The 17,780-nt window shown below is 41.7% G+C and overlaps 2 protein-coding genes across 4 annotated transcripts in view; one reads left to right on the top strand and one right to left on the bottom strand.

The window, feature by feature from the left end:
• PRDM10 (PR/SET domain 10) overlaps positions 1–164 on the bottom strand; it is a 44,827-nt gene extending 44,663 nt beyond the window's left edge. Inside the window, exon 1 of the mRNA XM_063178500.1 lies at positions 49–164. The gene's annotated coding sequence lies outside the window, so the exon portion shown is untranslated. The remainder of the gene's footprint in view (positions 1–48) is intronic.
• A 16,998-nt stretch (positions 165–17,162) lies between these two features.
• Positions 17,163–17,780, top strand: part of APLP2 (amyloid beta precursor like protein 2) — a 49,073-nt gene continuing 48,455 nt past the window's right edge. For 2 of the 3 annotated variants that reach the window (XM_063178505.1, XM_063178504.1), the window contains exon 1: positions 17,163–17,271. In XM_063178505.1, the coding sequence (XP_063034575.1) occupies positions 17,191–17,271 (81 nt within the window). In that variant the 5' untranslated portion in view covers positions 17,163–17,190. The remainder of the gene's footprint in view (positions 17,272–17,780) is intronic. The other variant, XM_063178506.1, reaches the window with a different exon arrangement.

The following is a 17,780-nucleotide window of genomic DNA, read 5'->3' as shown; positions in this document are numbered from 1 at the left end:
GGGGGGGGGGGTTGGGGAGGAATCCTCTGCCCAGGTTTTTACTCTCACCTTCGGCTGCTGCCCGCCAATCAGAGCCTCTCTCTCATCCCCGCCAGGGGTATCTTCGCCAATCAGAGCGCGCTTTTCATCGCGGCGCTCCGCCCCCGCACTGGGGGTGTGGGCGCCGCCAGCAGGGCCCCCTGCTGTGGGGTGGCGGGGGGCGCCGGGCGCCCCCTGGTGGCGGGAAGGGGCAGAGCGGCGACACCTCCGACGTCCCTCACGCCGAATGCTCCCGGACAGGTCGGGCCGGGCCCATTCCCCGCTCCCTTCTGGACAAGGAGGTGACTCCCAAACTTCTCGTGAAATCCTATCCGCAATGCTCTGCAGCGCCTTCAGCGCTATCTGGCAGCCCCTTGCACCATAATTACCTAAAATTGTGTCAAAACCAGTGGATTCCACTGGAATTTTACTTAAAGCTGAAATGTGAGCTATTAATGTCTGATGAAGGTCAACCCACGAGAAAATGCCCACTAAAGGGCTCCTTCTGCCTAAAACGTCCCTAAATAGTGCTCTAACAATTATTTTCATGGTACATGTGTCTGAGTCCTAAATGTCTGTTCAAAGAAGGTTAATACTATTGTTCAAAAATGTAAGTAATTGGTCATTCCAGTGTGGTTACTGCCATATTTGTGTTTAGTATTTATCTATTTGTATTATGGTGGCACGGAAAAACATCCCTTTCTTATCACTCACTTGCCATTAGCACACACTCTTTAACCAAGTAGCTCAGTAGATATTTAAGCCAGACAATCCCTGTGTTTAGGACCTTTTCGTTTTATTCTAAATGGCTTCATGGACTGTGTGAGACCACTGTGAAAGCACTGCTCACTGCAGTGTGGACAGCTACTGATCCCTCAATGGGCCATTGTGGCCAACTGACCAAAGCCCAGGAGGACAGATAGGGGAAATTTGGGTTAAATATTAATCATTACTTTTACAGAACTGGTTTTGCTCAGTCTCTGTGCTGGAAGACCAGTGACAGGGTCAGATCTTGGTGCCATTAAATGTAATTCTCCATTAGGTCTGTCTTTTTAAAGCCTGGACTAGTCTTTTAAATTAACAGCTGCTGTTGTGAATTGAAATCATCCCCTGTTGTACTGACCCCCTTCCACGAGCAATCAAAATTTCAAAAACAGCCCTCAGAGATACAAATTTTCTAAATTGTGTTTATGAACTTGATATTAAAATGTTAGATATGGGTTTTACATCTCAAGTCAGCAGAATTAGCTTAATTTAGAAGTTTGTTCATTTTTTTCCCCCTAACTATACTTCTTTACATTTCTGGGCAGTTTTCTTAATTTAAATTGTGGGAGTCATGGAGCCAGTTTATTTCTTTGTCCCATAGAACCAGCTTCAATTTCATTGTACTGTAATGAAACTTCAGGACAGCAAGGAAACACATAAAAGTAATCAAAACTGCTTTATTTCTTATAAATTTTAAAACCTGCATGTGTCACTTTTTTTGAAAAAATCAAAGTGTATTTTTATTTACGTTTTCCAAAAGTCTCCCTAACATTTTTAAAGACTTGGTGGCTCTACCACAAGAGATGTAGCCCCATGGTGAAATACAGAACAGTGCCCTTTCCTGAAACAGGGCTCACATTGAAAGTTGTTCCACAGGTTACTTTTTTTCCCTTTGTAGTCAAATTAATGCAAGTTTGCTGTGGATGCACCAAAGCTGCCAGATGCTGGTGTGATTCATACCCTGCAGTATCCGGCATCTGATGTAATGCCTATTGTAATTCCCACATTTCATGTGTTGTTTCTGATGCTCCAGCACAGGCTTTGTTTCCCCCACAGCCTTGTGCTGGCAGAGAGAGAGGCCTTCACATGAGGTTAATTTATTTATTTCTAATCTGCATAGTTCAAGGGTAGGTCATGAAATACCCCTCTTCACCTCCAGTCTGGAAGGTGCTGGAACCCTCCTGAAAATCCTCCTTTCCCTGCTCAGCTTTCCCAGGCCATCAGATCCCTGTCTCCATGCCTGCATCATCTTGTTTGGATGCTGCTGCTGCAGCAATTTCTCTCATCTGACAGAAACCAGTTCTGTCTCTTCCCTCTGGTGACTCCAACATTCATTTCTCCACTAGTTTCTAGATGCAAGCAAGTGTACTGACTGGCTTCTCCCCCCCTTTTCAGATTCCAGGTGGAAAAGCACACTGGAACTCCACTCCATTTAATTTACTCATGAATAGCTTTCTGCCCTCTTTTCCTTGGACCTACTCACCCCTTCCTTTCACCTAGAAAAGCCACTCCTAAGTCTCTGCCATAAAAAGAAGCCTCCCATCCCTGGACCCTACTCCCTAAAGCTGCTCCCCAAGCCTCTCTCAGACCCCTAGACAGATTTTCTGGTTTTTTTCCATCCATATGGATATTTCAGGTTTTGTTTGGGTTATTGGATTTTTCTCCATGACATAATCCCATTTTGAGCAACATATAGATTAAATATGACAAAGAAAAATGCTCAAGTGCTCTAAACTCATTTGAGTTATAGAAGCAGCCACTGCCTTCCTGGTCCTGGTGACCTCCCAGTCTCATTCTGTGCATGACAAGTAGGTACTTAGGTCTAGATTCCTAAATTAAACTGCACATGGAATTGGGCTACGCTTTGTGGCACCCACTTCCCACCCTCATGTAAGTCAGCAGCTGGCTGTGATTTAAAACTCCAATTGAGAAGATGGAAGAACTTTAGCCCTGTCCCTGTGTCTGTGACAACCTGCTAAATTATAATGCAACTGAAATGTAATTACTTTTCCATCCTGCACAGAGAATACAAAACATGAATTCGCTAGTTTCGAGTAAGCCACAATAAATTTAATTAAAATGGCCTCATGTAAAACACATACAAGTACAATAAAGTTATTTTATTTTGGTTCTCAGGATCACTCCTCCCCCAGAAAATTTGTCTGTTTTTTAAACATGCTGAATTAATCCCTTTAACTGCAAAATGACTAAAACAAGTTTGACGGTGTTGTAATAGTACCTACATCAACTCAAAAATCTAAATTTTATTTTAAATGAAAAACATACCATTAGCTGAAGCATCCACCTCATGTATTCACTATTGGCTCTCTTTTTGCCTGATTTGTACCCAACCAAGTGGCATTTCTCTTCCAATTGTTAATAATAAAGAGGCCCAAAAATAAGTCAGGAAACAACTTGCATCATCACCCTGCCCCCAGTCCCCCTAATTTTCACTGGTCATTTGGTAAAAGATACAGCAAGTTTTAGGAAAAGGCAACTTTTCAGTTCACTGAAAATCTATTTAGCAAAGCTCTACTGGGATGTTGGGATAGGAAAAGTAAGTCCTGATGCCAAAATGCCTGCAGAGAAAATATTTTGCCCCTCATACACCAACGTCTCCCTGACTCCATTAGAACAATATTTATAAAGGCAGCTGCTGCTCCTGATGATGCCTTGACATCCCATGGTTTTAAGGAGACAAATCATCTGGGAGCTTGGCATATCATAGCTTTTGCTGCAAACTGTCTCTTTGCAAGATTCTGCAGGGTTAGAAAGGGATTTTTCCTTCTTGTGCTCAGCTGCTCCTGTGGAGGCCCAGCCTGATGTCGTGGTTCCAGTCAGCCCAGTTCAGGCAAGTACAGTAACTCCAGTGCAACCCAGTTCTTCTCTGCATTGCCAGACTTGTTCATTCTTGGAGCATTTCCCAGAAATCTGTGCTGGACAGATGTAGTTCACTTTCAAATCCAGGTCAGCTACTTCTTTAGCTGGGATTACTGTTCGTTTAGGGCACACATTTCTTCTCTGGGAAGGATCTCAGCTCCCATGATCCTGACAGCCCTAAACTGCCAGCACCCAACCCTACCAGCTGATTTCCCACTGGAGCTGAGATGTCTCCGTTACTCAGCCCTGGCTGTGTAGAAGCATTGTCATTAGTAGAAAATAATTTGTGCATCAACTGCAAAGTAAACACAGAGGATGTTTGGGTTTCCTTTCCATTAATCAGGCCAGAATGACTCTCCATGCTTTTTGATGTTTCTGAGTTCACTAGAAAGCTAAATAAAGGTTTAATAGTCTCTATTAAAATTATTACACTATTTAAAATTATAAAATAATTATTGAAATGATAGCACATTATACAAGATTTTTAATTTTTCCAGATTTGTCTCCAGCACTGGGAAAGGATTTTATCCAGCCTTTGACAACCTTTTTCAAAATGTGGCAATGACAGTCAGCTTTCCTCCACCTCTGTCAGGAAAGAAGGATCTTCAGAGATCTTCCTCCTGCTTCTGCATACATTTGGTAGATGAATAAAAGGGGCAACATAAAACCACATTCAGTGATAACTTATGGTAGATGTTTAGACAGCAGCCACATTTTCTTTTAAAAAAATTGTATTTTGAGATTTAATTTAGTACATGTACTAACTCTAGACTCTTGTTTATCTTGGCTTTTTATAGAAGAGCTAAAAGTAAGTCTCCTAGCTGGGAAAACTCTGTATCCTTTTTCAGGATGTATAAAGATATAAATATTTTTCTGTCAGATGGTCAGTCTTTCTCCTTCTGCAGGAGTTAGAAATTAGAAGTCTGACCTTCTGATGGATGTAGGAGCTGGCAGAGGGTTTCCAAGCTACCAAATCCTCTCTGTCACAGACACCTCAGTATATAACTTGAGCAGGCTTTCCCTGATGAGAAACTGAGATGTTTATTCTTGCAGTTTTGAACAAGAAACTAAAAACATCATTGAAGACAAGTTGATTCTTTTTTCTAAAGTCTATTTCTACTTATTTCATGCCTTTTAAGTAGGGTCTTTATCCTTACTCGCAGTGTTTACTCTCCTGATGTGTTTATAGACAGCAATCACATCCTCACTGAGGTTTGTTTTGTCAGACTACACAAACCATGTTCCTTTTGTTTCCTGCTGTCTACCCAGCCCTGCTGCTCTAGTGGGGCAACAGGGCTTTTACAGACAAGATTTCATTACAGGTGATGCAGTTTTAGAAAGTGATTAATTTTTAAGGGCAAAAAACATCCACTGGGATAGCCCCAGCTCTTATCTAAATGTCTGGATGTCCAAGCTTGTGGAAATACTCACCAGTTCCCATTCCATCCTTCAGCACCTATAGAAGATAACTAAGATTCATCTAGAGACGACATCCAGAGAGCATTCAAAAATACAGATCAGCAGGCAAGTTCAAGAGGACAAGGCACACCTGAGTCCAAAATTAGAACCAAATTTGCATGTCATGATGTAGGCTGGTAATGAAAGTAGGACAAAATCCATTAGTAACTTACCTAATCTACAGCAATAGCACAGATTCAAGATCCATAGCCAGTTACAGTTGATACTAAGCTAAAACCCAAGACTCCTCTAGAATTACTCAGACAAGAAGCAATGGCCCTAAACTTGGCTTAAGTAGGACTCGTGGGCTTGGGGATGGGGGGATAGTCCCAGGTGAAGCTGTTTGGGATCAGGAGGATTTATGAGTGGCCTCTGAAGTCTAACTTAATAGTGTACTGCTGCTCAGGTGCTAAAGGTAGATCTTAGGGCTGATTTAGCCATGGGTTTTGGAGAAGTTGGTTTGGCTTTTTTTTTTCATAAAGGTATAAATCGAGTCAGTCTTAAATCTAATATTTGTATTATTACCCTATTTGTTAACAGCTTATAGGACTGGCGCACAAAAAAGGAAAATGCAGTTGTGGTTGGATTTTTTTTCCCTTAATTTCAAGCCTTTACTTACTTGGTCTTAAGTTATTATTTTATTTTTTATCATAACATTTTTAAAATTAGATCTTTGGAAAGAAAAACACTGCTGACATTTTCTTACAGCATTCTGAGATTTTAAGAAACCCCCCTTGTGGCCTGTGGGTGGGGTTGTGTTGTTTGTCACCACTTGGGGATTGGGGTTTCCTGTGTGAGTTCTGACCCTGCAGCAGGTGCTGTCTGAGCAGACCCTAGGACTGGTGTCATTTTGGACTACATTCAAAGTATTTTTGCAGTGTGCTTCTTTGCAGTCAGATGTGTCCTTCAAGAGGGTAGTTGTCTGGGTAGAAGAGAAATGTTTGTTTAGTGAGTGATCAGTTTAAAAGGAGGGAATGTTTTCCAATTTAACTGAGTTGGAAGTTAAGTATATTCCACCCACACTGTAGACAGGTATATGAATAGCTTTGAAAACACCTGGTTTAGGAGAACAGGAGGAATCAAATGGAGCAAGTGCCAGGATTTTTCAGGGAGTTAAGGCTGCCTTATCTCTGAAGCTGATAAAAAAACAAATTATATCATTCCAGACAGCCATTAAGATTGAAGCTGCGGCCTCTGCCTCGGTGCAGATGGCTACAAATAAGAAACTTCTGTAGTCACACAGACAGGAAAAACAAAAGATTGTGCTGTTCAGAGGGAAAGCACAGAGCTGCCCAGAGCAGGGAATGCTGGCAGGGCTTCTGCTGTGCTTCAGTCAAGAATGCAGATACTGTAGCCTGGGAAGAAATAAAAAGTTGCTTCCCCAAAATCTTTTAGTGAATAGAACATAACCTTTTGAACTAGTCTTTTTTCAGGAAATAATCCTCATTGTCAAAGTTCAGGTGATGTTATCCAGGTGCACCCAAATGTTATGTACTCCAGGTGTGCCCAGGCACCTGGCAAGCCTGACCCAAAACAAAGGTGCTTTTTTTTCAAAGCAGCAGATTTACATGGTTAAGTTAGGACAGGACTTTGCATTTCTCTGTTATTATGGAATTGTTAAACTGTTGCTTTGAATTCCTGTAACTCCAGCCTGCACATAGTGAAAAAATTCCAGATTTGCTTGCCAGAACATGAGGCTGCCGTTCACAATAGAAGATTTGCTGCAGTTCCAGCTCACAGTGCTAGTGTGTCCTGCATCATGTTGGGTTTGCTCTGCCTGCTCTGCCTTCATTTTGCAGGGATCCCCCTGGAGACTTGTTTCCAGAGTTTTGCTGTTAGAATACAACTGGTATTTCCCAGGGCTCTTAAATCTGTTTGCTTGGGAAGACTGTCTCTAAAGCCAGTATACCCCACTGGGAGCTCAGGTAGGATCTGGACTCTTCAAGTTTATCAAAAGAGCCCAGACATTGATCCCTGATTTCCAAAATATGCTGCTTAGTGAATTTGCCTGAATAATAGAGCATGATAATAGCAATGGCACTTCTCAAAGCAAATGTTGAGTATTTTTTAATCAAGAAACTTGGCAGCTGCAGGCCCAGTCCCTCAGAAGCTGATTTTTACACTGAAATGTCGTTGCCACTGTGGTAAGATTATCTTGAAAGTTATTCTTATAATTGCTGAGGTATTCAGGAAGGCAAAGAACAGGAATAGGCCTAAGATGACAAGGTCATTTTTCACTACTTGGATCAGCTTAATATGGGCTGAATTATTGTCTCTGGCAAGTTCTGTTTCACCCAAGAACACCCTAAAAGTTGAATGAGCTGCTTCACATCCTAGTTGTTCTCCTCAACCTCAAAAGGTTGTAAATGCACAGAGAAGAGAAGCTGTGGCTGCCCCATCCCTGCAAGTGTTTATGGCCATGTTGGATGCTCCATGTTGGAGCAACCTGGTCGAGTGGAAAGTCTCCCCTGCCCATGGAAGGGGTGCAATGAGATGGGCTTTGAGGTCCCTTCCAATCCAAAACATTCTGGGATTCTGTGATTTCCTGTATTCATCTTTGCACTGAATTCCACATCCTGGCTCCCCTTTTCTGCTCTTTCCTCATTAATTCCCTGCAGAACTTTTAGGAACTGTGCTGGTGATGCCTGTTTCTCTTTTTTTCCCATAACTTACCTAGTTTTATTTTTACCTGCACACTTTCTCTTTCAGTGTAGAAAAAAGTATTTTAAAATTCTATTATTTAATTTAGTATAGAGCAACTGTAACACAGCAAAACCCCACAAAAGGTGTAACGAAGACTAAATGTCAATTCAATATTTCTGTGACACCTGCTGGGAATTTATCTCCTTTCAAAGCTTTTCTCCAGGTTTTATTTCAAAGCTGACATGTTGGTTGATAACAGAAATATGAAATAAAAAGGAATGAAAGAGCCCTCTGCTGTACAGAATGCTGACTTCTCTTGGTGTGGAACACTCAATAGTGAATCATGCAATTGTTAAAAAGCTATTGACAAACATTGGAGTTGAAGGTGGCAGAAAGACATCATGTGCAATATTTTTCCTTCCCTGACTTTAAAGAAACATCTTCCCAACAAAGACAACAACTTACCTAGCCGTAAACTCATTTGAATCTTATTTTTCATTGCTGTACTTCTTGGATTCTCCTTTGGTAAGTGATTTCCTGCCCCGTGCCAGATGCTGTTTCTATTCACAATGAAGTAACAGTCCTCTGTGAGTGATATCATAGTACCATACCACAGCCCTTATTGTGACTTCTCAAATTTACCACACCGAAATACGTTCTTTGTTGATTGTTTGGGGACTTTCAGATCTAGGGTTTGACTGAAGTCAGTCTAACAACAACAACAACAACAAAAGCAACAACAAAAAAAAAAGAGAACAGAGCCTGGAGAAATTGGACAGTTTGCAATATGCAAGAAAAACATGGAAACAAAAAGAAGGGCAAAACCAAAAAGTTTGACTATTTGATACGTTCTTGTACAAAAAGAGGGAAAGCTTGAAATAAGGCTTGTGTAAGTCATTGTTGTTTTTTAGGTGATACAAGTATTTAATTACTGACCCTGCCAAGAGATCTACCCATGTGCTTTTTCTAGATGATCCTGGATCAGTACATGGTGTTGGCCAGGGGAACACCTGGCTTGGGGGCTGCTCCCCTTTTACCACCCCACATGTGCTTCCTGGCCACAGCTCTGCGCCCATGTGCCAAAGGAAGTGTATCCAAATACAAATAATTTCTAGATAATCACCCTGACCCCAGGTTTGCACCTTTCTAAACATAGACAAGGAACTTTGCAGTTGCCTGCTGTGATCTGTATTTTTTATCTCATGCTGATGCAGTTCCATCCTTTGCTGGGATAAGGTTTATGAAAACCAGTGGATGTGTTTTAGCCAGTGTCTGTGTGCATAGAAGTGATTCTTTTGAAGGGTTATGTACAGATATATCTTCCAGAAGACAGAACAAATAGAAGGAAGCTGGTTGAGTTACTGAAGTTCTTATCATGCAAGGATTGGAGCACTCTGAATTTTAACTACAGTACTTGCATCACCAGGTCCCTGTAAGGTTGCAGAGGTGTATCTGTGTATATGTGTTTAAGCATAAATTGATCTAAAGACATAATTATATATGCTTATTTTCTCCCCTGTTAGAAGTAAAATGGTAGCTGTGAAAAAGAAAGGGAGATGGAAGACTTTTGCAATTGGTTAGCAAACATTGATTTAACATCTTTGCTAAGCAGCCTTTTTTTTTTTATTGCTTTTTAGCTTTCTCAGTTGACAAAGAATTGGCAAATGGGCCTGTCATCCAGCTGTATTTTCAGTAAGTATGGAAAAGGTCTTGTTAGACATCTTAACAGAAATGAGGGTGTTATTTATCATACCCAGCAAAATATTGATGTGTTTAAATATGCTGATCTATAAGATTTTAGAAAATAGAAAACATGGTCAAATTTTGCCCTTATTGTTGTCCACTGAGACTCTACCAAGTAGTACACTGAGGAAGAATTTACCAAAAGGAGTTTTGAGGGAAACTATTAAAATACAGATAAATGAAGATGTCTGCTGACCCTAAGAATCTGCATTCATGTGGCAAAGGATTCATTCTCACACTGCAATGCTTTCTGATACATATTTTTATATCATCATTTCCCATTTTAAATTAAGCTCTTAAATCCCAAAGGGGAATTAACTACCATCCGTTTGCATTTTAAAGTGAAAACTCAAACCTCAATAGAGTGCTCTACTTAAGACTCCTTTTCTATAACTTAGCCAATGAGCTACATTTTGGTGGAGACCTTGGGGAGTCAACCAAGTGACTGGGACAAGGCAGGAGCACCTAGAGTTGGAGGAAGCCTAGTAATTTGCTTCCAAAAACACTGAATACACTGATATCAGTGTGAAGCTCTCCTTCAAAATGGTGTTTTTCAGTATTGTGGGGCACAATGTCTTTAATTTTGGGGGAGAAAAGAGATCTTCAAGCCTTGGCAAGCTTTGAGTGGCAAAAGACACAGGCTGTTCTCTCTCCTATGAGGGAAAATCATGGTAAAATTAAAGGAGCAAGTTCAAATTCAGCCTTTTGCAAGATATGGGAAAAGACTATTGGAAAGTTGCAGAACAGAGACTTAGTTAAAGATCTCTCAGGAGCTGACTCAGCTTCTGTGAAAATGTGATTCAGAAAGAGCCTGTTCTCCCCCTCAGGCCATGGGTTTGGGGTGGAAGTCGTAGGCGGCCCCCTCCTTCCCTTGGAGACACTGGGATTCAGCTTCTACTTACATGTCCTAGTTCTTTTCAGCTGTGTCCTGCCCTTTGCCTTTATTCAACTGACACTGACTTCAAATACATGTATTTCTGTATTTCTTATCACCAAGAGAACCTATATTCAAACTTCTTGCTGCTTTAGGAGTTTAAAACCTGCCAAAGCACTGCTACATCTCACTTCCTATGGCCCTCCAAAGAACTCTGTTTCAAAGGTTATAAAAACCCTGCAGCACAATATGAAGCCTCTCTCTTGAATGAGTTTGTAAGTCAATAGTGCTGTTGAGCCCTGGGTGTATTTGGAGCATTGAAATAAAGAACTTGTAGAGCAAGGTCTGCAAATATGAATTCCTGTGAATGGGAATTCCTGTATCCCACTGATTTTCCTCTGACTATCAGTGGAAGACCAGGCTGCTGCTCAGAAAAGACCCTACAGCTCCTTCCCAATGTCGAGTCTGGTGATAGTGCTGGAGGCAAAGCTGCAGGTCCTGTGTCTCCAGGTGTGCATTTCGAGCACCTAAAGTCAATATTCATGTGTTGAAATAAGAAGGATGACTCGGTGTTTGAGAACTGTGAGGCCCCAATGATTGTAACAGGAAATGTCTTAATATTTGTTTAAATAGAATGATTCAAACTGCAGCCTTCTATGCTGATACCAAATTAAAGTAAGGAGGGGATTTTTTAAGTTATTCTGCTTTTAAGTGCAACAGGGGGAAAAAAGCATTTAAAGGTACCTTGCAGCTGATGGAAAACTACAGTTCTCAGTAATTTGTATTATCAGACATGATGTGTCTTCTAGACATTTTAAATTCCTTATTGTCTGTTCCTGTGTCATAACTTCCTCATACACCCTGTTCTTGCAAACTGAGTAACTGCTCAAACAAGTGATTGGGGGTGAAATAAAAGGTGACTTTGGTGTGCCGTGAAACAGCTTGTTAGCACAGGCAATTCCATGATGCCTGATGGAACAGATGCTGAATCAGACCTGATTGCAGAGGGAGCAATCAATTTTTTGCTGTTGAATTACACTTATCTTCAAAGATGTAAATGATTCCACATTTATTCAGCAGGACAAGTCCTGAGGTTTTTATATTCCATGTTGTTCATTGCTGTGCCTTTTGTTACGATGATTTGGCTTTTAATCTACCAATGAATACTGAATGAAGAATTAAATCATGAATCAGATCTCTTCTGTTACTTCCCAGGAACACAAGCCATTTTTATTTTCAATTTCAGGTTTCTTTTACAGTAGAGGACAAAAATAAATTATAAGTGAAAAGAAGTTAAAATTATTCTTCTGAAGCAAGTCTCCTGTATCAATGCTTAATCCTTCCATTATGTCTGATGTCATTAATCATTCTACTGTAATATTTGACACAATCATTTGTGGGACAAATGAGGATCTAATATAAAAGCTGCAATAATACTGACTTATGTGGAACTGCAGCTAATTATAACATATTTGAATTTTCATCTTTCATTAAAGACCTCTGTAAAATGAACAACCTTTCACACTGCTGAAATGACTGAGACAGGAAAGCAGAGGAGGAGTGAGGGAAGAAACATCCAAGGACAACAGGAGAAATCTCAGCACTGTCATGAGTCAATATCAGTTGTTGATGGATTCTTTTTAATGGTGGGCTTTTTCTCTTTCAGATGTCTTCTCTACCACAGCTGTTGGACTCAGCTTATTTAGGTTGGAATGGTTTGGTTGCTTGGATTCATGAACGACTGACTACTATCTTCAGAGGTTAAACATTGCTTCAGTCTTCACAGGTGGACTAGAAGAGATAAAGGAGACAGGATGCCATTGCAGGAAGATATGTCTCACTGAGCAAGAGGATGAGAGTTCACTAAATATTTTCTGCAAAGCAGCCTTTCCTTCCTCTCTCCCCACCACGTCTTCTCTGTGCCTTTACTTGTAGACCTCTAGAACCTCAATCTTTGAGTTCTCTCTTGAAGTGTCACGTTCAATGTTTGTGTTCAGTTCCTTGGAGAAGCATCAGGCATTGCTGCCAGTGCTCAAAGCCTCAGATCCATCTGTAGAGAGAAAATGAGCAGCATAAATTCCCAGTTTGTGTATTAGCTAAAAAGGTGGCTAGTCTCTGCTATTTCTGTATTTGGGATCCTCAGTCTGAATGTGGGCTCATTACTATATTGAATTATATATCAGAAGTAATTTCTTTTCCTGGGAAGTGAATCCTACATACATGCAAATCTATTCCAAAATGGATTCCTCCCGTCTCTCAGATGTTGCTTTTGCCTTGGCTAGTCTTCAGAAAAACAAATTGTCCAATTAAATTCACCAATGGTTTTGCCCCCCATCTAGAAATGAGAGGAGATCATAGATTTAGCACATTTTCTGGATGCTGAGATTCATATGCAGAGTGTTGAAGGAGCAGCAGCTTTCCTTAGCAGCCATTCTCTTGTGCTGCCCTTAAGCATCCTGGATTGATGCATTTTTCATTTTCCAATGCAATTGAACCTTTCTGTGCTGGTGCTTCAGCAAAGCTGTAATATCTCCAAACCTAACAAAAGGGTTATTTTGAAGATTTCAGTTACAGGAGTATTAATGCCAGGCTTGTTTCCTTAACAGTCTGTTACATGCTGCAGGCAAGGACTGTGCTGTTTGAGGTGAATACAGCACAAACTCCTGTGCAGATCTGCCCACTTCAGACACGTCAGTGGAAGCCAGATGAATGACACTGTTTCAGGCATGGACCAGAGCAATGGGAAAATGGCTAGCAAGAGTTAAGGATTTATTGGTATAATGAAGGGTAGATTTTCTCCCTTCCCTGCCAATCCCTTTTAAAGAAGTCTCTGAGCAGAAACAAAGGCTTACTGTCCATCACCATTTACTGAGTCACTTCTTTTCACAGATTTCTGTGCTGTTTTTCTCGCGTCTGCAGTTATTCCATTTATCCCTGTTATTCTCCATCCTTTCACTCTTCTAAACTTCACTGTATTCCTCTAGAAATCACCTTTTTGTTTTTAAGCTCCTGTCTGCCTCTCAACGTTTCTGCATTTTTTGTTACCATCTTTCTATGGAGCATCTTTGTTCTCACTGTATATCTTAAGCCCAGTTTCTTCAGCAGTTTCCTTCATCTCACTGCTGCTGGACCTCCTACGTCTTGTCCCCACTGTGTCATTTTCAGTGACAAATAGAAGGCTGAGCTGCAAGGCTGCAAGAACCCTGGACTTCCACACAGAAGTGCTGTAGCCAAATACAGATGTCCAATTCCAGATGAGGTTGGCAACCTTCTGATGTTATTTTTGAGTCTGGAGAAGGATTATGTCCCACAGGCACTTAAATAGCTGGATGTTGGATCAAGTTTGAGTTGGCTAGTAACAGTTTTGCATTGCTTTCTGCCCCTTACACAGCCTTGATGATAGGTAGAGGTCTTGCCTGAAGGGCAGGATGGCTCCAGATGAGTTGGGGCAGTTAGGTGGGCATCATTTGTGCACTATATTTTTCCTAGAAGCACTGCTTAGTATTTCTTATATTGCTGAATTGTATTCAGCAGTAGTACAATTGGAGTATGATTATGATACTCCAATAATATATTCTTTAGTTGTTTATAACTTCAGTTTGCATTCTACCTCCTAAAATGCAGATTGACTCAATTCTACCTCTGCAAGCTCTACCTTGCACATACCTGCCACACAGAACTAGTACAAATGATGTGATCCCCCTTTTAAATCTTCAATCAAGTTTAGCTGTACAGGATTACAATTCACTGGTTAGACTAATATTACACTTTAATTTCGGAATTCAGGAGAATGGTGGGAATCTTCAAAGATTTCCTCACTTCTGAACTCATTCTCCAGGTACTGAAAGGATCTCAATGCATAAGTTTTGTACAGTTGCTGCTTTAATGAGAGAATTTAATGGTACCAGGTGCATTCCTGGATGACTTCTGTTTGCTCTTTATATCATGAATTTAACATTATTCTTTCAGAGTACATTTTTGCAATCACAAATATGCTCTTTTTGTTTACACAATCATGGTCTTGCAAGTCAAAAGGGGCAGAGATGATCACTTGAAACATTTCTTACAGAATAAGCATTGGCAGCCAAAGGTGAGGATGAGATTCTCAGTGCTTCAGTAGCCCAGATGTCCTGGAAAAGGGCACTAAGAGCTCCAGAACTTGGGTAAAATGCGATTCTTGGAAGTAAATGTAAGCTGTTGCTTACTTAGCAGGTTTAACAGCAGGAGAGGTGTCTTAGGGAATGCTGCAGCCTTGGAGCGTTGATTCAAATTGGTGCTGTTGTCACAGGCAACAGACAAGTACCAGTGCTCACCTGAAACAGACCTCTGCACTGAATTAAACACGGCCATCATGCCACTATGCCTGCAGTGACCTGTGTGGACAGGTGGCTGAAAAAAGCCATTCCCAAATCCTTTCCATGCTAAAAGCCTTTGTGGTTTTCCCAACTGATGGAATTCCATTTGCATCTTGCTGGAAGCTCTTATCTCAATCTGTCTCCCTGCCATCCTGCAGTCATATGAATTTAGTTGCATGTAGAGCTCCTGATCATCACCAAGGAATGACCAAGGTCTGAGAGATAAAACCTTTTTTTCTGGGGACTTTTTGTCCTGGTAGGACTGATCTCTCTGTATGAAGGGAAATATGTTATTCTTCAAACTTTGATTTCTCACTTGCTTTTTAGGCAATGAACTGAGAACTGATGGCCTTGGCTCTTGAAGAGGAATATCCTGTGTTTTAGCCTCACTGCAGGACTTCAGCTCTAACACCCTGGTGTATCTACAGTTCAGGACTAGGAGCAGGTGAGGATGCAGCAAAGTTTGTACCTCATACTTATCAGAGAGACTTCTCCAAGAGTCACTAGATTTCAAGTTTTTCAGAGAAACAAGGATCACACTGTTGGAGTCAGTGCTGTGAACATAAATTTTCACCAAGCACTATATAAATATTAAAAGTAAATTAATTTATGTAGCACTTTAAATACTATATAAATTCAACCTCAAATGAAAGTCCCATCCCAAAGATTTTTAAAGAACTTGTACATTTTAGACTGGGGGAAAAAAACCCCATCCCTCCTTTTTAAGTAAAGGGAAAAGCCTAACTCAGAATTGTCTTGTTATTTACTCCTGTATTCATATTGCACATTAAAATACTTACATAAAATGTGTCAGTTTTCAAAAGCAACTTGTTACTCTGTTTTTCAACTGAACTTGGCCAGACTAAAAAGAGAATTATATATGCCAGAGGACTGCAGTAAAAGAGATTTAAGGGTTTTCAAATAGTGTAAGAAAGAGGCTATAGTAAGTGACCAGTGGAACAGTCAGCAATTTTAATTAATACAGGGCTGCTTATTGATCTGTCATACAGATTTACCCCATCTGCAATATTTCAGCAATGTTCCTATTTCAGAAAACGGCACTTGTAAGAGCCAGTAAAGAATACGGAAGTTAAGAATGGAAATGTTTTGTAACTGGGACGTTCTCTGCGGAGATCTTTTTCAATCCCATTTAAGCACCTGGAATGAGATGATCTTGTCCAACCCAAACCATTCTGTGATTTCCATTATATTGCTTTTCTAACTTAATGCCAATGGGTTCACTGCACGTCAGTGTGAAAAAAAATCCATCAAGTCTAAAATATATTGGTATTTTTAAACAGGTGGGATCTTTAGCAGTTGCGTCTTCAAGGTGGTCATTTGTCATCCCTGAGCTGACTGACCTACATTTCCATTGGGAAAACCAAGGAAAGTACTAAAAAGGGGCTAATAAATGCTCTGCACACATATGGAAGGTCTGTGGTATCAGCAACTGCACTTGGTAGATCTGCTTTTTTCCTGAAGGGTTTGCTTATTTTAAAATTCTAATTATTTTAAATTTCCATTTTTAAAGTAGCATGATGAAATTAAAATACCCTCAATGCAAATTTGGCACAAAAACCTGGTTTTAAAGCCAGAAATGTGTCCTGAAATAGCAGCACTAGCAGTGGCAGAACATCTGCACTGGAAGGAACTGCTGCTGTGCTCTGATTGAAAAGAAACACAAACTGAAGGTGGTAATGGTGATGCGTCTGTTTTTTAATTAAATACATGCATGTTATTTAAAGTTTATGGAGAGCTGTGCTGTGTTTACAGAGCAGCTTGTGTGGCAGCATATGTGATGTCTCCCAGGTCATGTCTGGTGAGCACCTGGTGTTGGCAGAAGGATGAAGCCATCAAGATTATCGTTCTTATCGTTCAACAGATGTATTTTAAGAAAAAAAAATTAAGAAGGACATATGTGCTGAGTTTTATTATGAAACCCAAATGGCTGGGAACTTGATGCTTGCACATGGGTCGAGAGCTTTGAGAAATCGGGGATAGATGTAGAGACGGTTTTTTGAGTGGGAAACATAGTTTTATTTTTAGATGAGGAAAACGCCTCATTAGGCTTTTATTACCCCAGAATGTTCCTGCTCACCGCAGTGGTGAGGTGAAGCGTTTAGCCTTCAAATGGCCATACAAGCCACGGCCTTTTCCGGGGCTCGCTATGCGCAGCTCTCCCGCGGGCCCGATGCGGCAAGGCCCGACCAGGCCACGCCCCAGCCCTGATTGTCCCCCCACGGCTCCCGTCAGCGCTGGCCGCCATTTCCCGCCGGGGGGCGGCTCCACCGACCGTGCGCCTCGTCCCATTGGCTGGTAGCGTTGCGGAGGTGCGGCTAGCTGCCGCCTCTCGATTGGCGCGTGCGGCTGTCACTCTTGGCGGAGGCGTGGCCTGGCGAGGCGGGTCCCCGCAGGGGCGCTGCGGCCGCAGTTGCGCTCGGGCGGCGGCGGGTGATGGCGGCGGCGATGGGCTCCGCGATGTTGCCCCTCCTGGCGCTTCTCGGGCCCGCGGCCGCGCTCGCCGGATACATCGAGGTGTGTGAGGGCTGTGGGGGAGGGCTCCCCCGGGGTACCCGATGCATAGGCGGGAGGTAAGCGGGATTCGGGGTGTCTCGGCTGGTGTGGAGCCGCCTGGAGATCGTCCAGCGTCTTTGAGACCTTCCCGGAGTGGTGAGTTCGTATTTTACCGGTGTTTTCGCGAAAGCCGTGTCCCTCAGGCCGCTCATCTGGACGGGAAGCTCCGTCTCACCGGGATGCTTGGGGCTGTTTTTTTGGGGACGTGACCTCGGCATTCTTGGCACGGGAACAGGAGCGGCCAGCTCAGATGGGTCCAGAAGCATTGAAGACTGTTAGAGGGCGATTCCCTACAGAAAAATCTCGGTTGAACGAATCCATTTGGTTGATGATGGATCCAAAATAGATCTTTGTGTTGGAACTGGTACCTCGGCTTTCGGGGAAGGTGCTTCAGCCAAGTGTAAAGGCTATGCATTTCAAATAGAAATGCCTTAGATGCCCGTAGGAGTCTGTGTTTGTATGTGTGTGTA

Source organism: Melospiza melodia, chromosome 29, assembly GCF_035770615.1.
Source record: "Melospiza melodia melodia isolate bMelMel2 chromosome 29, bMelMel2.pri, whole genome shotgun sequence".
Taxonomy (NCBI): Eukaryota; Metazoa; Chordata; class Aves; order Passeriformes; family Passerellidae; genus Melospiza; species Melospiza melodia.
This window is presented reverse-complemented; position numbering and strand designations above follow the sequence as displayed.